This window comes from Lepidochelys kempii, chromosome 10 (genome assembly GCF_965140265.1).
Source record: "Lepidochelys kempii isolate rLepKem1 chromosome 10, rLepKem1.hap2, whole genome shotgun sequence".
In the NCBI taxonomy this organism is placed as follows: Eukaryota; Metazoa; Chordata; order Testudines; family Cheloniidae; genus Lepidochelys; species Lepidochelys kempii.
This window is the reverse complement of record NC_133265.1, coordinates 8,679,149-8,703,833: the sequence shown is the minus strand read 5'-3', so window position 1 is coordinate 8,703,833 and position 24,685 is coordinate 8,679,149. Positions and strand designations below refer to the sequence as shown.

Sequence of the window (24,685 nt, the reverse complement as noted above, 5' to 3'; positions counted from 1 at the left end):
TTGGTGTGGTGGATGGCAAGCAACAGGGGTTGGGGGCTTGTGCTGTAGGTCTGCATGGTCTAAGGGGCTGGAGATTGGTTCCTCTGAAGCCTGAATAGTCGTGGGTTTTATGCAAGTTAATCTCCACGCTTCCTGAAGAGAACAGAAACCAGGGACATACTCTGTTCATGTCACTTTGTGCCTTCCCTAAACTGGGGTAGAAAGGTTTATTCTCTACTCCATCAGCTATGTAATCTGCATTGCAACCAGAAGAGCACATGTAATCAGCCCATGTGATGGTCCATCCTCTGTCCAAGGCTCCTTTGTGGAGAAGAGACCCTTGCGCGCTCTGATCAAACACCACAAGTGCAGCATTAAATCCTCTCCAAGACAAGATACTCTCGGGTTCGCTAAGACATGGGATCGCTGGTGAGAGAGCCCCTTGCAGATGGCTAGTTATTCAGGCTGGCTGAACTTCGTGGTGTCTTGGGGTCCAGTTGCTTCAGCTGATGCCTCATGAATGCTTCCTTTCTTGCCATCGTGGAGTCGGGAAGGGGCTTCTGTCACAACCTCTCAGAATCATTTTTCATTTCATTCTGTAGTGTCCGGGATGGGGGCTTTTTCAGCAACTCTCCTCCTGCTGCTCTCGACACGGGTACAGTGCCGCTACTTCTGACCGTGGTGGGAGGGTTGTGAAGACCAGGTGCGGGTGTCTTGTAACCACCCTGTCCTCTGAATTCTTGCAAAGGAGATTGTCCGTTCCTCTCCTGCCTCTGGAGCTCTAGCACTGCCCTACTCGGCCGGCACACGCACCATCAGTCTGGGAGTGTCGTGACTGGAACAAAGGAGGTGCCTGGATTCTAATACTTGCTGAGCCCCTGAGTCGCTGTGTGACCTCAGGAAAGTCGCCTGACCTCCCTCTGCCTCATCCAGGCAGCTGAAAAACCATGTATGTTTAAAAAAAACGGCGGGAGAAAGAGAGAGGAAAAAAAAGGGGGAAGAAAAGGCAGGAACCCCACTGAAAACCAGATGCTGCATCAGAGATAAACTGAAGAAAAATCCCGTCTCATTTCACAGCATCGTCAGGGGCACTTCCATGCTATGTAAAGCTTTCATTTGAACAGCTAAGACCTCTCTGTAAGTCTCTCTCCCAAGAGACTGGGGGGAGGGGATAGGTAATGGCAGACTGGCAAGATGCATGTGCTTATTGCTGTGGGTGGAATGAATATGGAAAAATCATCTCTTCGATGTTTCTTTCCATCTGAAAAATGCAGTTCATGTTCTGGCCTGTGGCTGTGTCAGATTCAGTCACACAGGGGACACATGACAATAATAATAACCAATTCATGCATCTCCCCACCTCCCTGCGCTACACGCAAGAAACGGGGTTGGTGCAACGTTAAGGTTGCACAGTGGAAATGGCATACACACAAAAAGACAAGAATGATAAAAGAGAAGGCCTCAACAGCCATGTGAATGGGATTGTATTGTACACTCCATTTTGGTATCTTTATGCTATATGTTTAATGACACAGGTGGTGACGCTGCAAAGGGGCATAAGCATGTGTCCTGCTGATTTCAATGGGACTCTGTGAGGGACAAACCGTACAGCTGCTGGGCATAGCCATTGCTGGATCAGGGCCTTATGCAGTACCATATTAATCTACCATAAGCATTTGGGCCTTGATTAAACAAAGACCTGAAGCATGTGCTTAAATTCCATTGACTTTAATGGAGCCTGAGATATTCTGCTGACTCAAGAAAATGTGAAATTACAAGCTGGGCTGGTAGTTCTGTCTACTGTTAAGGTTGCTTGACACTTCCCATTATAAGACTGTTGTCAATTGCTTATAACTTTGCCAAACTTTAACCGTTTGGGCTGAAACTTTCCATGTTGGGTTTCTGCCTCTGGAAGAATTTAAAAAATAAATAAAATCAGCCAAAACAGCTCTGCCTTTTCCAAGAACGAGGCTAGGGGAAAACACATTGCTTTGCCATCTAAAAAAAATTCTGGCAACCTTTCCTTTGAAAAGTTGTAATGCCTCCATGCCATTGAGAAGTGCCTTGAAATTTGGTAGCAGGGTGGTCTTCGTGTCAGAGATGTGCCTTTTGCCATCCCTAGGAAAATCTGCTCAAATCTGGCCAAGTTATCGGCCTTTGAAAAACTTCTACTTACGCATGCCCAGTAGAGCCTTGTTGGAGTTTAATGCCTACGTTCATGAAGATTCCGTCCTCACTGAGCGTGCTCGAGCCTCACATGGTTCCTAGTGTGCCATCCCATCAGAACGACTGAGCATGCTTCTCCGCGGGGCTGCAGCGGGCATGGATGGGGCTGGCAACCATATATAAGAGTAGAGAGTCTCACGCTCTCTTTCCTGTGTGTTATGGAGTGGGATGTAGGGGGTCTGGCCTAGTGGTCAGAGCAGGAGTCAGGTCTAGTGGGCGAAGCAGGTGTCCAGACTGGGGAAGAAAGCCAAGGGTCAGCACCAGAGTCAACTGCCAGTCACCAGAGCCAGGGGTCAAGCTAGAGTCAGAACCAGAAATCGAAGCTGAGGGTCAGACCCGAGGTCAGATGCCAAATGCCAGAGTCAAGGGCTAAGCCGAAGTCAAAGTCAGAAGTTGGAGTTGGAGCCAGGACTGGTCACTGAGGATTGGAGGTGAGGTGTGAGGGCAGGAGGAAAGGCAAGGAACAAGCATGGAGCAGGAGCATCGTGGGAACAGGGGGTAAGGCAGGAGCAGAGCAGGAATCAGGAACAGGGTTGGGTGCAGGAGGCAGGCACGAGCAGGGTCCAACACAGCCACAACAAGAAACCACCTTGTTGTTCAGACAAACTTCCTCCTGGCTTAAATAGTGTAGTTGGACCAATCAGTGGAGCCATGCACTCCTCCAATCACAGCTCCCATGCATGATGCCTTGACGGGAGCTATAGTCCTAGTAACTTCTCAGCCCACCAGGTTTCAGTAGACATTGGGTGGAGACCAGGATGTGGTGGTGGCGGCTGTCTGGGGACTCCCAGCCCTGGGTTCAAGACCTAGGACATCACACTGTGTTTTCAATTACACCTGCACCGGCACCCAGCCAGCATGGAGAAGGAAGCTGCCTGATTCAAATTCATAGGGACAAAAGCCCTGGACTGGGGTGGGGTTTGAGGAGACTGAGATTGGAAGTGGAGAGGAGGAAACTGGGAAGGGAGGGGAATATAACCATGACTGGAAGGGGAGAGATGGCTCAGACAGAGAGCCAGGAGGGAAGAATTGGGACTGGATGGGCAAGAAGACTGGAAATAGTGGAGAGAATGGGATTTGGAGGGGAAGACTAAAAATGTCTGGGCAAGGAGGCCAGGACTGGGATGAGGAGCCAGGGCTTGGGAAGAGACATGACTAGGACAGGTACAAGATGGAAGAGGTGGGTAGAAAGGATGAAGCTTTGGGGGAAGTGGGAGAAAAAAGGGTCTGTGCCCACTTCTAGAGGCTGGAATGGAGCTCAAGATTGCAGAGTCTCACCGTTCCTTTGCTGTCAGCAAATACCTGTGAAACCCACTGGGGCAAAGTGTGTAGTGTGTGTCTCATTCCCTTCTAGTGCTGGTCCACAGAGAGGATGACAACATACTACTGCTATAAGTGACTCCATTAGCTCAAGTAGTAGATGTCTGTGCAGTGGATCTAAAGATTGCAAACCTGCTGATGATCCATGGGGCTGTCAATATGATGCTGCATGAAGCAATGTGTATTTTCAGTTTGTGTTTTTGCCCTAGGAAATTACACACACACAGAAACAGGTAAAAGAACATTCAGGTTGCAAAGTCATGCACTCAGAAGTTGGGCAAAGCCAGAATAATTCTGTGCAACCTTAATTCAGCCACCTTCTGTTCTGCAAATGCATTATGATACAGTCTTTAATTACATGTTCACATACTTTTTTTTTTCGACAGTAATTTTGTTAGCTCTTCAATCAGCATAATATTGTATCTACTTTGGAAAATTCTAAATTGATCATATGAAGGGGAGGAAAAAGCATGACAAAAGCTTTTACTCTGACAAAAAAACCATCCAGGCATCCTTTATCCAACACTTCAAAACGAAACAAAACACAAGATCAACTATTTCCTTTGTGGGTCACTTGGAACCTTAATTTCTTAATTTCCTGATTTTATGTAACGCTTAACTGTGCATCCCTCACACAGTCTTTTGCATTTAATTTGCTCCCTTTTTAAAAACGTTGATAAAGCAAGAAAAGGCAAAACGAGACCAATCCAGCTATTCAGGTACCAAAGCTTCCGAATCTTGCCAGTGAAGCTTGTCAGGCCCTTGCTCCAGAGCCGTTCTGCTGTTGGAGGGACCAAGTTCCCGTGACTTTCCCCAGTTTGTAAATTGCTTTAAGCAATAAAGCCATGGCATGCCCGGATGGATGCCTGCACCCCCATGGACTTCAGTGGGGCTCTTCATGGACCTTCCACACAGGATCAGTGCCTGTGCACGCTCAACTGGCCGTGGACACATGCAGCGTACACCTATGTTTACCTGAGCGCCAGTAAACAACTCCATTTTCTACTACGTACTTGGGGCATAATTTTCAAAAAGTCAAACAACAGATGAAACACTCATTTCAAAAGTGTGAGTAAAAGCCTAACACTTCCTGAGAAGAAAGATGGCCTTGCACTTAAGGAGCTGGACTGAAACTTGGGCATCTTGGTTCAATTGCTGGCTCTGCAAATCCCTTATGGTCTGGTTCACCCATGTGCTTAAAGTTAAACATGTGTTCGCATGCTTGGCTGAATAAGGATGGTTTGCTAATCTGGGCCTCAGTTCCCTATCTTTAAAATGGGGATAGTAGGTTATTTCTCTGTGTATTCAGATTGGAAATCCTTCAAGGGTAAGACTGTCTCTTGTTAGGTGTGTGTACAGCACCTAGCAAAATGGGGCACCAGTCTTGGCTGGAGTGTCCAGTTGCTACTGTGATAACAAATACAAATATTCAATAAAGATGCTGCCCAGGCCATGGTTTCATATTTTAAGACCTCTTTTGCTGCAGTACTCTGTACATGCATACACGCACATATACGTAATAGGTTTTTATAGAATGAGAAATGTAACTTTTCCCCCCGTTCTGCCACAGCTGAAAGGATTTTGCTTAAACTCTCCAAAAAATCAGCCAGAGACCATGGAAATTTTCAACCCCGAAGACGAGTGTGGTGGAAAGTTAGGAGCGTGTGAACAGAGCACTTATAACAAACTGTTTAAAGCCTTTAATTATAGGCTTTAAATTACTGGCTACTGGTGACTGCTTTAATTGGGGCCCTACCAAATTCACGGCCATGAAAAACGCAGCATGGACCGTGAAATCCGGTCTCCCCGTGAAATCTAGTGTTTTTGTGTGCTTTTACCCTATACTATACAGATTTCACGGGGGAGACCAGCGTTTCTTAAATTGGGGGTCCTGACCCAAAAGCGGGGGTGAAAGTCAGCTGGTACAGGCCAGTACAGCGTACCAGTAAAAAGTGGCAGCCAGGTACCAGCCCGTACTCAGCTGACGTTAAAGCACTGCCGTGGCAAAGGGCCACTTTAATGTCATTGGCCCTTTGCCCCCCCCCCCCCGGCTGCTGACAGGGCTGGGGGGGCAAAAGGAGCGGCTGCCCCAGGGCTGCGATTTAAAAGGGCCCGGGGCTCCGGCCGCTGCTGCCACAACCCTGGGCCCTTTAAATCGCTGCTGGAGCCCCAGGCAGCATGGGCCAGGCAGTGTGGATGGGCTGGCTGGGGGACACTGGGGGAGGCATTTCTCAAGACATTCTTTCCTTTCCTGTTTGTTTTTCCTGACAGCCCCCTGTATTAAACTAAACCAATCTCATACAGTAAACACCCCAGTGTTCATAAATTATCACAGAGCAGCTCCAAATACATGACTGTTTGTTTCCTCCAGTGTGGGAGAATTGTGTATAATTTCCATCCCTGTTTTGCAGGTAGAGCTGGTTGAAGTCTTTACTGTGAACAATGGGCCTGATTCTCCATGTGGGTCATTCCACCAGTGCAGAACGAGTGTGCAAGGCTACTACTCTGTTTTCGTAGGGTCTTATTGCCACTTTGCGCTTCAGAAGATGCAGGGCAGTGGAGGATCAGGACCAGGATTCTCTATAAACTTAGTTGCCTTTCAGTCCATTTCCCAAGCCTGACTTCTTCAAGCGTAAAGGTTTGGCCAGAAACTGGAAAAGGTTGGCTTATTTAACTAGCAAAATGCGGCGTGAGCAGAGATAGGATTGCTCTCTGTCAAAACACCAGTGGGTAAACACCAGGGAGGGAGAAGAGCTATTTGAGTTAAAGGACAAAGTTGACTGAGAACAATTGGGGTTAAACTGGCTATGAAAACATTTAGGCTGGAAATTAGAAGAAATTTTCTAACCATCAGAGTGAGGTCCTAGAACAGCCTTGCAGCAGGAGTGGTGTGGGCCGGGAATCTAACTAGTTTTAAGATGGAGCTTGATAAGTTTGTGAATGGATTGATAAGACTGGATTGCCTGTGACAGCAGGAGACTGGACTCAGTGACCTCAGTGACTCCAGTCCTGTGTTCCTAAATAGCCAAGAATTTTCCATCTATCTGTTGTTTGTAAGCTCTTTGCTTCAGCTATTCGTGGCGTGTGATTGGTCACTCAGATCACATGGTATTGTTGTTACTCTCTAACTGGATGGTTAAAACTTTCTAAACGTGCAAATGACACGTGGTGAACCACAGTCGCTCTGCAGTGCCGGGTTTACAATGGCTCCATGGAGCCGGGCCCATGCTCAGAAGGGGCCCCAGCCTGCTCCACTTGCACTGCGCCCCAAGACCCCGCTGGCTCCCCCCGCCCACCACTTGCTCCTCTCCGCTCCTTGGCCCCACCCCCCTGCTCCTCTCAGCCCCCAGGCCGGACCCCAGGGCACCTCCACCTCCGGGCAGTCTCTGCTTCACACCACCTCTGGGGGCCCCCGTGTCTCCCCGGAGCTGAGCCACCTGGGACTGGTGCAGAAGCCTGGCCAGTCTTGGCCAGGTGGGGAGGGATGTCGGGGGGGCTTGGCTGGGCTGGGCCCCTCCAGGCAAATGCGTCTTGAGGGACCCCGGCCGGGGCAGGTCCTGGCCTGGCTGATCTCACCACTCCCGAGGGGCCAGAACGATTCCCTGCCCTGGGACCAGCCCTGGGCTGCGCTACTGGCTCAGCCCGGCAGACACGGTCACCTCCCAGCAGGGTCGGTGAGTGCGGCCGGGAGGCAGGGCTTGGGGGAGTGAGTCTGGGGGGGGAGCTGGGCTGTGAGGGGGCGGGGAGGATCTGTGTGTGTTGGGGCACTAGGGAGTGGGGGTTCTGTGGGGGTGCTGGGCAGTTGTGGTGGGGCTGTGGGGCAAGGGGGCACTGGGCCCAGGTGGTAGTGTGCAGGGCGCTGGGCATTTGTGGGTGGGCCTGGGGGGGAGCACTGGGCATAGTGGGCCCGGGGAGGCTCTGGGCATAGGGAGTCAGGGGGTGTTGGGCAGGGGGGCAGGCTGTGTGGTGTGACATGGGCCTGCCCCCAAAGGGGAGGGTAATGCTGGCAGCACAGGGCCGGGCAGGCCACTGTGCGTCTGGCAGGCCACTGTGCGTCTGGCAACTGCCAGTTTGTAAATAGTGCCCTCGCCATGGACGGAGCTGGGCTTCCCCTGCCATGCCCCATTGCCCCTGGCTGACCCCTCGCTCCAGGTACTGACCTCCCCGCGCTATGCCCCATTGCCTCCATGGGGGCCCACAAATATGTTTGGTGCCAGGCCCACAGAAGGTTAATCTGGCCCTGTCGCTCTGGTGTGAGTTTTGTGAATTAATTTTCATTTGTACTAAAACGTGCAAAGCTTCAGGTATGGTAAACGCTTTCACAAATAACCGGTGGCATACTCACAATGTGACTTCATGTAGATCAGCCAGCTGCAACTGGCTGGTGAGGGAGACAGTCTTTTCTGATCCATCAGCTCTGTTTGTGGGTTTCAGAAACTTTCTTATGCACGGATGTCAAAATCTCTCTGTTCTGTCTAAATTACTATCAAATTGCAGTGCGTGAGCTGTTGCTGAGAAAATAATGGTAGTTGCCTTTACTTGCCTCCTGCACACACCGATATCTAATTTGGGTGTGCAAAATTCTACTCATTTGATGTGGGGGATTTTTTTTTTGACAGTTGTGCAAAATATCAGTCACTAACTTTTCTTCATCCCAGTAAGAATGAGTGAGTACCTGGGCCAGATCCTGCATAGTCCAGCCCAGTTTGTAATCACGCTCGCACAACATGGGTATGAAATGCTACCATTCTGATCTCGTAGTGTGTTATACTGATTTCTTAGGCCAGTGCAATGATTGCACAAGGGGGAGAGCCCTCTGTGTCTGGACTGGTGAACATTCATGACCATTCGGCAAGGCTGATCTAAATCCTTGGTTCAAATCCCTTTGAGAAACTTTAAGCATAACCTATGGAAATGCAGAATTCAAATGATTTCTCTTCTAATATTGGTCAAATCTCAGGATCTTTCAAATGTATCACACACCACTTTCCACGTACTGAGACCTTTTCCCTTGTATTTGAATTACGAAGAGAAATTAACAGTGTTGTTATTATATATTTGTCATGCATGTTTGTGTGCCACATTTGATCATGATTATAGATGGAAACATTTAATTTTTCCTGAGGGGTGTGTGTGTGTCTGTCTGTCTGTCTGTTTTCATTCACAGAAGAATTTTTATCCTCTACTAGATCCAAAGTGTTTGAAATGCCAGTTCTGGCTGCCAGATCAGAAAATGCTAGCAGATTTTATATGCCACAGGGGAAAAAAAATAATATATATTAGAGAGGAAAGATCTGTTTGTTAGGTCACCTAGTCCACCCATTCCCTCCCTCCCCCACAACCTCTAGCCAGCACAGGATTTGAACAATATTTGTACATATTACAAATCATTTCATCATAATATGGTAATTCAAGGCCTGGGGTGTGTGTGGTGGGGAAACCTCAAAGCTATCCCAGTAGGCCAGATCCTGCCCTCGGTTTCACCTCATTTCAATGAAATGGGGAATCGGTGTATAACTAGGAGCAAAATCTGAGCCATTGCATTCCAGTGTGCTAGACTGTGGTGGCCTCCTTCTGTTCCAACAAAGAGATGTTGCAAGCTCCTTCAGCAGAGCTGATCCCTAGATGCCAGGAGTTAGGACAGACACCCGTGCTAGCTTAGCATCACTGTGAGCTGCATTCACCCCGAGCAGAGAGTTCTATCCCCCAAGGCATTTCTGTAACTAAACTCCTGCCTTGCGTTCCGTAGGTTGCCACGACAGGGCAGTGCTGCTCTACGAGTACGTGGGGAAGAGGATAGTGGACTTGCAGCACACAGAGGTACCAGACGCCTACCGAGGAAGAGGAATAGCCAAGCACCTGGCTAAGGTACGACCCAACCAGCCTCTAGAGACATTTTGCCTTCCTTTATGGACTAATATTACTTCTCTCACAATAGCATTTAGAGACCAACTGAGATCAGGGCTCTGTTGCGCTGGGTGCTGTATGTATGCAGAGTGAGCAGCAGTCCCTGCCCCGGGGACCTTTCAGGCTAAAGGGACACGTTGGACAAAGGGTGGGAGAAGAAGCAGAGGCATAGAGATGTGAAGTGAGCTACCAACGGTCAGGCAGCAGATCGGTGGCAGAGCAAGGACAAGAAGCCAGATCCAGTGCCCTAACCCCTGCACCATGCTGCCTCTCAAATGGCTAAAAGCAGCGGTTTGCTTCTGCAGTGTTTAGAACTCACTCAAGTAACCCATTTGACACAAACTGTGAAACACGACCAGTTTAGAGCAAAAACCTTAGCATTTTTCCAAATCTTGGGGAAAAAAAAAACAAAAAAACCCTCACCTGGCTCTCTACCCCTCCCTCCCAAAAAATCCCCTCCATCTTGGAGGTTTGGATGCAAAGCAGAACACTTTGCAAAAAAAGTTGTGAAAATTGACATTCCTGAGCCACAAACTGAATCTGTGAACAGGCATTTTAATGAAATTTTGCAAAAAAAAAAAATAAAAATAAAGCCTTTTTGCCAGGGTCTGTTCCAGCCCAGGCCTGTGACTCCAGGGATTAGCACCATGTCCTTCCAGAAGGGTGGCATGCAGGAACACCAGAGAAAGGGGAGAGGCCATCTCAACAGGGGGTGGGTTGCACCAAAGTTGCCCAGAAACGCTCACTGGAAGGGCGCTGCAAAAAGCAAGCTGCCGAAGGAGCAAGGGGAGGCGTGGAGAGGCGCAGCAATGCTCAGAGCCAGGGGAGGCCATCTGGCCAATTAGGGCCTGCTCTAATAAATCCTGATGAACGGCCATGTTCCTTCCGCTCTCCTTTCCCAGCAGTTGGCCCAGCTGCCTTCGCGATTAGTGTGGTTGCTGACTTTTGGCAGTTTGCAATTTCAACCGCCCCAGGCTATGAAGGAATTTCTGCTTCGGGGCTAGTGCTTTTCCGCTGTTCCTGAATGCGTTACTCTCTGAAATGGCTTCTTCGCGCTGCTCTGTCCTTCGTCTTCTCGCTGGATCCTCTTTCTTGGCAGGAAATGTTCCTTTTCCTTTTCCTGCTCCGTCGGCTGAATCGGCCTCATATTGTTTCCTAACTCACATGCCTTGATGCACACGTCACTCCAATTGCTCTCTGCTGTGATCTTTCCATCTCTTCCCTGTAGTATGGAGACCAGAGCTGCGTTCCACGGTGCAAACGTGCTCTGGCTCCTGGCTTCTCCGGTGAGAGAATAACTTCCCTTGATTTATGTTCCTTCCCGTAGTGTAGACTCCTCAAGACCTTCTTTGTTGGCGTGCTGCAGTGTTATGGTGAGTCTGCTGCAGGGGTGGGGGTATCTCTCTCACACACAACCTTTTATTTCCCCCTTCCGTTTGCAGCTTTGGTTCAGGCTCTTCCTTCCCTGAGCCTCTTTGCTTCATTATTCTGTCACGCTAATGAGCCACTCTGCAGCGCAATGGATCCAAAGCATTCTGTGTCTGATCGCTGTATCTTCCCCATGCGCTGTATTTTCTAACATGTCAACAAAGCTTTGGAACGACACCCTTTGTCAAAGTGACGTTTTTGTGGGAGCAGAGCCAAACCACCCCAAATTACAGGCGCTGCGACCCTCACGTTAACCTCTCCTCCTTGCCCCTAATCTTGGCGTTCTTTGTTCATTTCGCTGATTCTTCCCCTTTAAGGTACCAAGAAGAAAAAAACAAAAACAAATCAGCCAACCAGCTTGCAATCGAAGGTTCCCATGGAGGATGGGACGTGCTGGGAATGCACAGGCATGGGGAATGAATGGATTTTTGATGATAAACTCCTTTCTTGTGGGCCTTCTGCGGGACGGAGTCTCTAGGGGCCGTGCTCGTGGCTCAGCTGTTTCTTCTGTTGCCTGATGCAATAATGTAGCTGGGGGCATGTTCCATTCTCACTGGTGTCCTTCCTGTGTCATCACGGACTCTCAAAAGTGGCTGGCAAGTGTTTTGCCTCTTGCCTGTGTGTGTTGTGGGAAGGAGGACGGGGAGTTTTGTGTAGGCAGCAAGCTGGGGAGATGATAACTTTGGGGGGATCTGGTGTTGTGGGATTTGGAGTGGGGGGTTTTCAGCATTGCTGGGGGTTGGAGGAGTCCAGAGCCTATCACCCCGTCCTTAACAGAAGAAAAGCTTTGCGATGGTGGCTCTTCCCCCAATGTCTGATTTGAATGGGACTGTGATGGCCGCTCTGCAGAGCGTCCTCCTGTCTGCCCCATTCTCTCCAGGCTGCAATGCCAGGGATGTTCTCGGCTGCCTCCACGCCCTGGTTTCCCCCGGCACAAATCCCAGCTGGTGTTCCTCACTTCCTCCTTGGCTGATGCCCAAGCTGAGTTTGATTTGCGTGTACACCTCCAAGCTTACTCCTCCATGTCACAGTCTCCTCTCCCTTCCTCCAGACTGTCTGTGTGTATTTGCCCAGTCTGTTCATGCTCCATGTTCTAGGCCGGGGGACCCTCGAGCATGTTCTCTCACAACAGTGACCTTGGAAATGATCTCTTACCATTTTCTCATACTTTTTTCCTCCTCCCCCTGCCGTCCAGGGGTTACCAGCTCCTCTGTTACAAGCAGGGCTCCACGTTCAGTGGCACGAGCCTGCCTCTCTATTAGAAATCCTCTCACCCCCATCCTCTTGTAACCCACACACCTCCCGGGTGTGGTGTTCTATCCCAGCCAGTGGCACTGTGGACCACTTAGAGAGAAAGAGATTAATGACTCTGCTCCACAGCCTTAGCTAACAACCAGCCGGCTTTTAGCTCATGCAGTAGGGGCTCATGCACTGAGGTCCCAGGTTCGATCCCGACCGCCAACAACTGGGGTCTGTCGGTGTTACTCTCTCCTGCCTCCACCCATTCTGGATTTATGCTCATGATTTACTTTCCCCTTTGATGGCTTCAAGCAGCTTGATAGACATTCTCTGCTAAACTCCTCGTCTTCAGCTATTTCAGGAATGCTCTGCCCTCAAACTAAATTCCCTGGATATTAAGTTCCCTGCACCCCAGCCTGCCTGCCTCTGTGCTGGTTTCTTGAGGCCTAACTCAATCACTCATACACTCAATCACTCAATCACTTCCTTCTGCTTATTGTCCTACCCTACGTTCTCCCCCTCCTGGCAGCCTCTGCTTTCCCACTCCTTACTGCTACATCGATTCTCCCTCCAAGGCCACCGGTGACTTGTCTTTTATCTGGATTGCCTGCTGCAGGAGTTATGAGCCACGTCACCAGCACTGCTTAAGGAGTCCCACTCTCCCTGCTCCAACCAGGCCTCCAGGCGTTGAACCCTCTTTCTTCCAGGCAAGGCACCAATACTGCAGCATCCCAGTTAGGAACATAATCCCTAGAAGTTCTGTGCCTGGCCTTTCCTACCAGGCCTTTCAGCCTGCAGTGCAGGGCAGGGTTAAGTGGCTCCTCCTTATCGCATTGGCCCTAATAAAGAGTTGCTTTCCGCACTGCTGTAAATCTACAGGATGAAGCCCTGAAGTAAGTCTGTGCCTGCCCCCACAGCACTTGGTGTCTAAAGGCACAAGTACAGACAAATGGCACGTCTGCAGCAGCGTGGCCACCTGCGCTCGAGCGCTCCATGGACGCAGGGTGGGGGTACGTTCTCTGGGTTAGCTCCAGAGTGAGCAAGAAACATTGGGCCCTGCTAGATCTCACTGCTGGGCTCTGTCCCTGGTGGGTACCAGCCAGCCCCGTTACAAACCTAGGATCGCCCTGGCTACAGACTGTGTTACCACCAACCTTCTCTTTGGGGCGGGTCCCTCACTGCTTCCACCCGCTCTTCCCAGTCCTAGAGCACGCTCCCCTCTGCGAGCGGGGAGTGTTAGCCTGGTGATTTCGGAGCTTGCTCCCTGCTCTGCTTCCCCGACCCATCCACTCCTCCTCCATGAGGCAAACCTGTTTGCAAGGCCTGGGCCCTGTGTGGCAGGGAACGTGGCCTGCTGCATACGTTCCTAATTCCTGCCGTGCCCACTCTCCCCTCCTGCCGCGCTTGCCCATTCACACCCGCCCTGCTGCATTCCCCATACTCCCTGCTGTACGTGCCCCTTGCTCGTCCCCTGCCTGCTGCTGAACGACTGAGATGCTCAGCCAGCTCGTGATCGTTGTTCGTCATTTATTGTTTCTCCCGTAAAGCTGTACCTCTCCCACCCACTGCTTGGCTCCTGGAGCGTGTGGCTCCTGCCCTGGGGGAGAGCCGTTGGCAGGGACAGTAAGACAGGGGAGCAGTTTTGCAGGACAACTCTCCTCTTCCCGTAGATATTGTAAAGCCTCGCGCATGTTGAGAACAGCCTGCCCCACCTTGGATGCAGATGGAGCTGGCGCCCAGCAAGTGGGTGTCTCTTTGGCTTTTGGGAGGCTTCTCAAATTGCAAAGGCGGAGGGGCGCTAGTTTGGAGTCTCTGAGCAGCACTTCCCTGACGTGTCTAGTACTCATTACTGAGGCACTTGTCGCTAGCCTCTGTTTGCCAGAAGCTGGGAATGAGCGACAGGGGATGGATCACTTGACGATTGTCTGTTCTGTTCATTCCCTCAGAAGCACCTGGCATTGGCCACTGTCAGAAGCTAGATTACTGGGCTGGATGGCCAGTATGGCCGTTTTTATGTTCACTTGGCTTCCCACCGGGTTTTCCAAGCTCGGGGAACGAGGTGAGGTGTATCCTTCAGAGATAAGCAGGCTGCCCCAGAAACACCCCCACATGAACTTCTTAAGTGACACTGCACCTCTGCTCCATCAGCAGAGAGATGCCCCTTTTACCCTTCTTGGCACTGTTGGAAGCCCTGTTTTGTTCCTGGCATCTGACAGCTTGGCATGATTGTCCCCTAGCCAGGCCGGGAAGAGGGTCCCTATAGAATCACAGCCATGTAATGGAAGCAGGGACTTAACTCTTGCTCTGTTGGCTGGGAGACAGTTCACTCCACATGCTCCACTTCAGGCACAGGGGGCTCTCAGCAGCTGGTTTCTGTGATGAGTGACTGATGACTCTGTGACCAGCCAGCCGAGTTCTCGTCCTTCTCGGGCACTGGCTATAGGTATGGAAATCTGCACTCAGGGGTTCCTATTTCTGGCCTCCAAATGCTGTTGGGCAAGTCCCATCACAGCCAGCTACTAATCCAGCCGCCTCCTCTTTCCATCTGAAAATAAAAATACCCTGCTTCTATCCCAGCAGCTCAGATTGGCCCCAGAGAGCGGACGCGGGAGGGATGGTATGAGTATGGGACTAGCAGCCAGGAACTAAGGGCTCCATTCTCCCACTGCAGCATACAAGTCACTCCCTTTGACCTTCAGGAGCCATAACTCCTATCCTGAGCCCTAATTCCGGCTTTGACCTGATTGGGTGAGTGGCCTTGAGCAAGGCCCTTTACTTCCGTGCCTCAGTTTCTCCCTGTAAAAAGGGCCTACCGATCTACAGGAGTACGTCGGGGTGAATTACATAAATGCCTATAAAGAGTGTTGCAGATGAAAGCTCAATATCCTTGCAACGGGCCTGATTCTGATCTGTCATAAAGCTTGAAGCCAATAGAGTTATAGAGGCACAAGAATAGACTCAGGCCCCCTGCACAATCCATGCCTCTCCTGCAGAGGTTGCTAGATAGGGAGGGTAAATCCTTCTTTATGCTGCAGTTCACACACGTCTCTTACAGCTGCCAGTGTTCGGCTGTAGGTGTTTGTGGGGGTGATCCCGCATCTTGGGTCAGATGAAGCCCTTTTTCCTTCCCACCTCAGAACGTGTGCCCTTTCTACTCCAGCTGGACAGGTTTAATCGCATCATCTGTGAATCTACGTCCAAAAATAAAACGGGGGGGAGGAGCAACTGTCAACTTTCTTTCCCCTCCCCCCACATGCCCACAACCCGGGACAGAGAGGATTAGGAGAACACGTGAGGGGCTGTCAGCTGCCCTGGCCATGTGGGAGTTCGCTCGCCCTCTCCAGCACTGCTTCATGGCAGGGGCAAAGGGGCAGTGGATGGGGATTTCTCTCTGTATATGTCTTTGATGGAGGGTGGGTCGCTTTGAACCCAGCACATGGGACCAGCTCTGTTAAACTGACGGTCCAGGCACAGAGCTGACAGCTAGCTTACTGCTTTTCTGCTTGTACCCTCCAGGGACTGCAGGTGCAGAGAGCAGTAATCCCGCTGCCTCCCTCCCCTCTGCATCACACAGAGGGGAGATGGGGACAACTAGCAGCTTCCTTTGTCTGCATGAGGCCAGGGAAGAGGGGAAGGGATGCTGCTACCTCTGAAAGGGGCAGGGACTTTCCCAGCCTGATGGGAAGCAGCAGCAGGCGGGTTCCTAGCTCTGGGGGGGGGGGGGGAGGGAGTTTGCCCATTCCCGTCCCCATTCTCGGCTAAAACCACATTTGTTTTTTTCCTCTCATGCACGCAGCGGTGGGTCTGTCTGCCACTGCAGCATCTGCTGCAAGAGCAACTTCGCTGCTACCCCTGGAGGGGGCTCCAATGCCGGGGGGCTCTCCCCACCAGCAGCGCTTCATGTGTGGGAAAGGGGGAGAAGGCTGGGGCAGCGAGACACACAGGCCAGCTTCATACAGGCACGCAGCAGGCTCAGTGAGAGTCAATGGGCTGTTCCCGCCGCAGGGGCCCCCGACCCCAAACGTGGGGGGAGGGGGGACTCTGTGAGTTACCAGCAAACTGTCCCTTGTAAGGGGCCTTTGCAGCGTAACGCAAGTGCCAGGCTGTCCCCCGATGGCTGTCCATTCCGGGCAGCGGCTACATGGGCCCCCCCTCCGCTGACAGGAGTGGCTGGCGCAGGAGGGAGTGGCTGCTGGTTCGGCTGATTTCCACATAGTCCTGAGGAAGCATAGATTATGGCTGCTCCACCTCCAAAGCCCCATCTCTGCTGCGCCCCGAGGGGCGGTTGCTGGGGGCAGAGTCCAGCTTTTCTGCCCCAGGTTGCTCCTCTTGCTCCTCACCCCAGAGGGGAGCATGTGGCCTACTGCCTGGCACTGGGGGCCGTCATTGAAACGGCTCGGCATGCCCAGGATTGAGAGATGGCCAGATGCGGGCAGGTTTCCCTTCATGGCACCAGCCCGAAGGGCCCCAGCTCTCAAGGAGTCCTGAGGTAACTTCCCTGGTGCTAGGGCCGCTCCCCCCTGCATGGTCACAGTCAGTCGGGTGTGAGCTGGGATCCCGTTGTAGCTCGCTCCAAGGGGAGTGTGGCATTTGTAAACCCATCTGTCCTCTCTTGTGGTTCTAGGCAGCCCTGGACTTTGTGGTCGAAGAGGACCTGCGAGCTCACCTGACGTGCTGGTACATTCAGAAATACGTCAAGGAGAACCCCCTGCCGCAATACCTGGAACACTTACAGCCTTAAGGCAGGAGGCTGCAGAGCCCGGACTCCTCTGGCAGTAGCACGCCCTGCCCCTGACTGTCTGATGCAGCCTTCGCTTCTGCGCGGTCTCAGGAAGCCCCACGCGCTCTCAGAATCCTTATTTTTTTAAGTGCGGACGTGGGGGCTGCGACCCTCCCAAATAGCGCCTGGGCCCTAGTAACGCACGGCAGCCGGGCCCTTCCACAGCTGGGCTGGCTCAGGGTTCTGTTGACAGCAGGCTCCCCTGTCACCGTGCCACGGGGTGGAAGGCGATGGCATCTGTCGGCCTCCTTCAGCAACGTCCTCACCCCTCGTCGAAAGCAAGAAGCTGGCGGGCGGAGTCGGCTTGGGGTAGCCATTGGGCTCCACCTCTCCTCCAGGAATGTGCGGGGCTGCTGCAGATGAAGCCAACCTGAGCTGAAGGGGGATTGTGGAGAGGGACAGGGTCTTACCCACCTTTCATCATGGAGGGGACGGAAGAGTCCGATGATAAAGCGTGACAAGCCAGTCGGTGCCATTTGCTGTGTGGGCTGGAGCTGGAAAGGATCGAGTCCGGCCGGTTAGCTCTCTTCGGGCAAAGCAAGGCGCATTAGCATCAAGTCCCAGAGGGTGGAGGATTGGGTCTTAGGGGACTCTCTCTGCATGCTCCAGAGACACTGGGGCCTGGATGCCTTCTGTCCCAGAAAGGGGACCAATGTGAGATGGTCTGTGGTCAGCCTCCGTCAGGGCGGGCAGCATCATGTAGGGGTGCTGAAGAGCAGTTGCTCAGCCCAGACCTCCTTTCAGAAGTCCAGTGGCTTGAGGTGTGGGCAAGGGAAGGGAGATTATAAACTTTGTTACTCCGTCAGGGGCAGGAGTGTTTTGAGCCAGTCTGTCATTTTGCTGGATCCTCAACTCCGGCCTGAAGTGGGGGATGAGACGTTTCCCTGCTGGGGCTGGAGCAGTAACAGGCAGCTGGGAGAAAAGCAGAGGTGGCTGGAGCACACCCTAGGAATACCTGCCATCACCATGGGCTTTGCCTCTCTGCCTCTTTCGGATTCCAAGTGGAGGTGAGTGACAAGGAAGGGACAGAAGCACCATCAGCAAGGGGAAGGCAGGGGTCCCGTGGATGAGCTAAGCAGGCTCCACCATCCCAGCCAACCGCACAAACGTACACGCCACGCCGAGCCAAGCAGGACATGGATCCTTGAGGTGTTCAGGCCACGCCGGGGGGAGGGAGAAGGGAATGCGTCCAATCCCCGTGGAGAAGCAGGGGTGAGGCTGTTGCACTCAATGCCAAATGCTGCCTCCCCAGCCCAAGCTCTGCTCTTCCACTGACTTACTGAGGCTTTGGGAGGCTGGGGTCAGGAGCAGAATGTCCCTGCAGGGCAGGGGTCAGGGAGACAGATGCGGTGCGTCTGCTCCCACCGCTGCTCAGTAAATAGCATAGGCCTGGGGTTTGCCCAGGGATCACTCAGTGGTCACTTCCCTCTCTGCTCCCCTGCCCAGCATTGTCAGCTAAACCCTACTGCTAGGGAACCCAGGCACCCTGGCAGCTGAATCCAAGAGCTGCCCGCCCAAGCGAAAGGTGTCCGACTTTTGTCCTCCCCTTTTAGCGCAGCAGCGGGTGGCTGACATGCCAGACAGGGAGCAAGGGGCATGTTCTGCTCCATCCCAGTCTCACACTGATCATTTAGACTTTGGGGTGTGTGGGGGGGGGGTTACCCTTCAGGAAACTCTCAGTGCTCGGGATGTGGAGGGCCACACTCTGCTCCAAGTCACACGGGGCACCATCAGGAAAGTCACTGGGGTTGCCTGGGTGAAACTTGTAGCAGACTCTCCCCCAGCACCCTCAGTTAGCTCACCCTGCTGATGTAGAATGGCTGCAGTCAACTGCAAGGAGCCCCTGTATTTATATTAGGCTAAATCCTGAGGGGTGCTGAGTATTGCCAACACCCGTTGACTCTAGCAGAAATTGCAACACCACTTTGGAGTTGACCCTATTATTATCTCTGGGCCAGATCGTGAAGGCCAAAGTCCTAAACTCCTAATGGAGGCCTGGCCTATGCGATCTCATTTGCTTTTGTTGGACATTATATATGTCTTCTGGCATTAATTCGAGTTGCTATTTTCTTCAGTTACTCTGTTTTTAAATTAACCCTTCTGGTGCTGGCTTCTGCTGCAGAGACAGACCAGTCAGTAGAGCTTCTCTGAAATGCTATTATTCCCTCTCTCACCCGTCATGCAATGCCGTACCTAGGAAGCAAGGGAGGTCTGTTTTGTCCTGTGCACAGGCATGTGAGGCAGTGAAGAAGCAGATCAAGAGTTCCTGCTAACCAGCCCCTCACTACTGCTCCCAGGCTGTTCGGCCACAGCCGGGGCACCACCCGTTTCTGTTTGGCATGTGGGGAAGAAATAACCCAGTTCAGATATTGAACCATGGCTATGCACGGCTTGCACCCTCACATCCTGCTGCTGCATCAGTGGTTGGTGACTGTGCATCTGTGTGCCATATCCTCCCCTATTGACAAGATGTTGTCCCATTATCACTCAGCATCATGGCACTGAGAGGCCCAAACTATAGCCAGGGCTCATTAAGTATCTTTCAGGACACTAGATAGACTTCAGAGAACCAGGGAATGGCACTCAGGAGAGGTGTCGATGCTGTTCTCTGCATGACAGAGCACCCACGGGGTAGGTGTTTCAGGCAATTGATAGTGTGATATGGAGCCTTTCACCGCTTGGCCATATTCAAATCCACCCTACTTTGGTAGTGTCTGAAAGTTACAATCTGATCACTGCTCAGGGGTCTAAGAGAAACGAGATGGGTGGAGAGAGGATTCCAGTTCTGTTCCTGGAACCTAAGCTCAAGCCCACTGCAGTCAATGGATAGACTCTTGTTGACTTCACTAGACCGTGGTTCAGCAGCGCAGAACAGGTGTCCTCATCGCTGGCTGCTCAGCTGGTCTCTTTGGTAGCAGTCTCAGCAGAGCATCCAGTGACTGAATCAGAATGAAGACTGAACTATCCTCCTTAGACTCCAGGCCAAGGTTGAGGCCCCGTGTGGGGGCTACAGGGCAGGTAGTCGGCCTTGCTGCCAACCAGACTGTATCTGTTCTGCAGACCTAGGACTTCAGACACCAGGGCTGGCACCAGCAGTTCCTTCACTCATCTTAAAATGACAGGTTGAAATCTAACTGGCTTGGTTTAGCTGACAATGCTCCGATATCATCCTTCCTTGTCGCTGTCTCAGCTTCATACCCCTCCCCCCACCCGCAACATCGTTGGCTGGAATAACCCCTCAAACCTGTCACAACACCAGCTTCCAAAGTGAATGGACCTTTGTCCTGTCTAACGAGGCCGATGACAGTGACAGAAATGCCTCTGATTCATGCTGTCCGTGGTAGTATATTGTTGGAGAGACCGCCCTGAACTTCTCCATGCTTCAGATGCCGGGGGCCTTGACTGCTGCTTCTAGGAAATCGTAGGGGGAATCTGAAAAGCAGCATGGGTACAGAGTTAAAGGCCCAGTGCTCATGCGGAATCTAAGGTGCTACACACTAGAGTTGTGTTTGGCAAAATACAGATAAGGCCTAGTTAAGATGGGCACGGGCAGATCTGGCTGCATCAAAACTGAAGAATGGTAGAACTGCCCTGCTCATCCCCATCTCCTGAGAAGACACTATTGTAACAGTGGTCCAGCAGAGTTGCTTGAGACTTGCCCACATGGCTGCCTCGTAGAAGCAAAGTGCTGGACCACCCCCATCATGGAAAACCTCATCCCACTTTTGGTGTTAACTTCTCTCGGGTGTACAGCTTCCAGACATGCAAAGTTATGTCTCCTGCTGGAATGCCCACGGGAGGACTATGGTGTTATCATTATCACATATTACGCTATTGAGCTATTTCCCTGGGAACCTTGGGCCTCCTAGATCAGATCGAGATTGGCCACCCCTGCCTTAAAACAAGCGCACTACAGGGACTTGCTGCTGCTTCACTCTGAGGTGCTGTCACCATTTCCGTTTCTGATCCCATAGAGACATTTGACAGTGTTTGTGCTCACAGTTCTACTGCTGTATCCATCCACCACCTTTCATTTCTGGTATTATTTGACGTTTGGGAATAGCAATACCTACTAGCCAAGGCAAGTCATTGGTGCTGCTGCAGTCCTCCGTGCTACAGTAATCCATCATTGGCAGCTGGATGTGACTTGCAGGTCCCTGGTGATGGAAGACTCCCCCTACTCCGCTTCCGTCACCCATCCTTTCCTAGCTCATCCCTGTGGGAAGGAGTCCCCCCCACACACACACACCTTGTGATGCTCGATGGTGCTGATTGAACTTGGGGGATCTCAGACTCCTAGACGTTCTTAGAACAAGAATGGGAAAGTGATTTCAGGTGTGTGTTGAGATCACAAAGCTCATTTGAACTAAAGACCTAAGGACTCTATAGGACATTGTCAAACTGACTTCCGTGTCAACCAATTTGAAGCTCCCTCTTTCTTGTATGGCCTCCAGTGTTGTGTTTCCTTCTGTCTAGGGTTGTGTTTTTTTTCCTGTTGAATTAAGTGGTAACTATGTGCCTTTCCTACTCAGGACCTGACACAAATGACCTTTCTGCTTTCATTTGTGTCTAACATTCTCCCTCCCTATCTGTCATACTATTAAACATGAACATATTGCATGGAATACAATACAATAAAAGGTGTGGCTTAACCAATCTGCATTGATGGGGGCTGCTCCTACTTTGGGGAAAGGGATGGATATTTTTGCAATTTTTGCACTGGGACTTGGGAAATCCGGGTTCAATCCCTGACACTGTCACAAAATCCTGGTGTGTGACTTTGGGCTGGTCACGGTTTGTGCCTCCATTTTCCCATCTGCAAAATGGGGGTGCTAGTTCCCTATCCAACAGGGGCTGTTGGGAGGATAAATCCATGATGGGGGGTGGGAGGGTACTCAGAAATTATGGGACTGAAGTACATGTAAATACATAGCTGGATTTTTATTCAGAAAGACACTTCCGTATAAGAGGTGAGGCTTGGTCCCGGTGCTGAGCTGCTGACCTGAACATGGTGCAGTATAGTCATAGATGCTCTGTGGCTGCTCTTGTCTTTTCCTTTCCTATAACAAGGGCTACCCAAGCCCTTTGGTAAACCACCCTCCCTGAGGACAGGGACCCAAACCCAACTAATGGGGAGGAAGGAGAGGCTCCCCTTTGCAACTAACCCATCCAGTTTCAAGGAGTTGTGGACTGAAGCTGTGGAATATTTCAGGGTCGTAGTTAAGGCTGGCTGTACACACCCAGGCCCAGAATCTGAAAGGTATTTAGAAGCCTAACTCCCGCTGATTTCAATGTAAATGAGGCTTCTAAATACCTCTGAGGAACTGGGCCGTAATGCCTGCTTCAAGCTCAGTGCTTCTGGAGTCGCAGCCTGACCCCCCGCTGCCATCCAGCAGCAGGACCACCAAGATGAGTTCTCTCCATCTGGGGTTCCTACAAGGGCCTGGTAAATTGTAAGCCTGTCCCTTGACCTGGGGGTCTGCGTTCTTGTATTCTGGGGTTAGAACGCATGAATAGTATTTCAATAGCTTGGAGAAAAAGATTTACTCCCTGCAATTTTTGTACACAGCAAGGATAACCGGCAGGCTCCACCACGAAACACAAGGCAATTCCATCAAGGGGTCTAGTGCCTTCAGAAGCCCTGGGAGCACAGCTCAAGTACTTGGTCTCCAGGCCCCCGAACAGAAGTTGTTTTTATGATATTGTTTCAAAAAGACCTGGGTGCAAGCCACAGAATCTGAAGCCAGATCTCAAATGCCCCAGGCTGGGGGAGAGGGGTTGTGTTTGGTCGTAGGGTTTGGATTATATCCATTGTAAAACCAGTGGTCATTTGTAAAACTCAAGTCTGGTTCCAGGCTTTGATTTCAAACGCACGCACCAGAGGTTTTGGTCGATGCACCTTTTGAGCTGTATCGTCATTTTTGGTTTATAACACAAAAGCTGGACTGTTGCTAGTACACTCTTTCTATTTACATTCCACATTCCAGAAAGTCTTATTTCCACTGACCCGACATCACACAAAGGGTAATGTTGCTGTTTGACAGTACAGTCCATAGTGAATGGACTTCTGCTGTGCTGTAGGCATTTTCTAAACACGTTGTTTGGAATGACGTGGCTAGAGTGTATATGCACCACTGCCCTCGGCTGGAAGAAATCAGAACTTATCCTGTGTACGTCATAACTAAGCCCTATGTGCCAACACCTGTAAAGTTGTAGGTGACTAAGGAGTTGTTACATTATCTTTATTTACATTATGTTGCTCATCAATACCATTATTGATAACCACTGGTATTTTCCTAGCAGGGAGCTATACAGACCTCCTTACGATATTCTGAAATTCACTGTCAGTTACTTCACACATGTACCAAAAGCCAACGCCCTGACCTCTTGTGGCCTCTAAAGGTCTCGCGGCACTTTTTGTAGGAGTTAGGTGTCATTGGGTGATGGACTCTTCCTGCAGACCGAGTGAAACAGCAGGAGAAAGGAATTTTAAAAGTGAATGGGCCAAAGCCCTTTTAAGAGGGACCATTCGAACAGAAGGTGCTGTGGCTGTAGAACAGGACAGTTGGTGGCTGCGGAGGGAGCAGAAGCTGATGTGGTCGCTCTCTTTGATGCTGTGATGGAAGCAGCAAAGACTGTGAACTGCTGCCGCCAAGCAAGTAAAAATGAACTTCTGGGTTACGGAGGCTGCAACACACGAGAGCTGCTGTTTCCGAAGGGGGAAATGGTTGCGAAGGAAAGGAGCACCTCTCTCTGGAAGGGCTCTGCTGTTATTCCTGAACCTTGGCCGAACTGCTCCAAGGTGGCATGTCCTGGAGAGCGCCATCAGATCCAAGGAGAAGAGGTGTAACATCAGAGAAGCTAAGAGCAGATCCCTTTGAGCCATCTGTAAATGGACTAGAGAAATTCTGGGCAATCTCCAAAGGGACCGCAGGGACCAGGAGTTTTGCTGCTCCTGCTGCTGAGGGGAAGGGGCCTCCGTTGACTGAGTGTGAGGACAGGGTAGGGCAGGTATTGCCCCACTGAAGTTCTTTAGCTGGGATTGGCCACCCTCATAGAATCATAGAATATCAGGGTTGGAAGGGACCTCAGGAGGTCATCTAGTCCAACCCCCTGCTCAAAGCAGGACCAATCCCCAATTAAATCATCCCAGCCAGGGCTTTGTCAAGCCTGACCTTAAAAACTTCTAGGGAAGGAGATTCCACCACCTCCCTAGGTAACGCATTCCAGTGTTTCACCACCCTCTCTGCGGATGTTGTGAACTCTGCTGTAGCTGGGGAAAAAGGACGTTGTTTCATTGGAAAATCTTGTTTAAGATTACTTTTGCATTGCTGTAACCTAAGACGGGGAAGCGTCAATGATAGAAAAGATCCTCTTCTTTTTAGCATAAATACAGTGGACCAGATTCATCCTCTGCAAACTGTAGCTTACCAAACCTACTACAAGGCTGCTGTTCTCAGAGGGCAGTGGGCCTATAACCCAGGGAGGATGGGTGCTGTTCCTAAAACTGCCCTCCTCTTAGTGCTTACACCGTGGGATGGATGGCAGCTTTCATTTCCATGGGAGTTCTGCTAGGGGAGGCTGCGGAGAGGATGCACTGATTCTAACCCATCCCCGAATTGCTCTAGTCCCAGCCCCTTCCACACCAGCACTACCCACTTCCTGAGAGGTACTGGCCCCTGTTGGAGGGTAGGCAGGGTGTGGCCAAGCACTGGTACTCCTTCCACCTACTTTCTGTTACAGTTGGCCTCCTGTTCTATTCTGTTTCTGTCCACGTGATCGGCGCTAAGTACATAGTGGAAGGTA

The 24,685-nt window shown here is 51.2% G+C and overlaps 1 protein-coding gene across 2 annotated transcripts in view; it reads left to right on the top strand.

Moving 5' to 3' along the window:
• The window catches only part of NATD1 (N-acetyltransferase domain containing 1), a 36,223-nt gene extending 14,684 nt beyond the window's left edge, over positions 1-21,539 (top strand). The window contains exons 3-4 of one of the 2 annotated variants that reach the window (XM_073361882.1): positions 9,275-9,393; positions 16,724-21,539. In XM_073361882.1, coding sequence (XP_073217983.1) covers positions 9,275-9,393; positions 16,724-16,840 — 236 coding nt within the window. In that variant the 3' untranslated portion in view covers positions 16,841-21,539. Of the gene's footprint in view, positions 1-9,274; positions 9,394-15,895; positions 16,362-16,723 lie in introns of those variants that run through there. The other variant, XM_073361881.1, reaches the window with a different exon arrangement.
• The last annotated feature ends 3,146 nt before the right edge of the window (positions 21,540-24,685 follow it).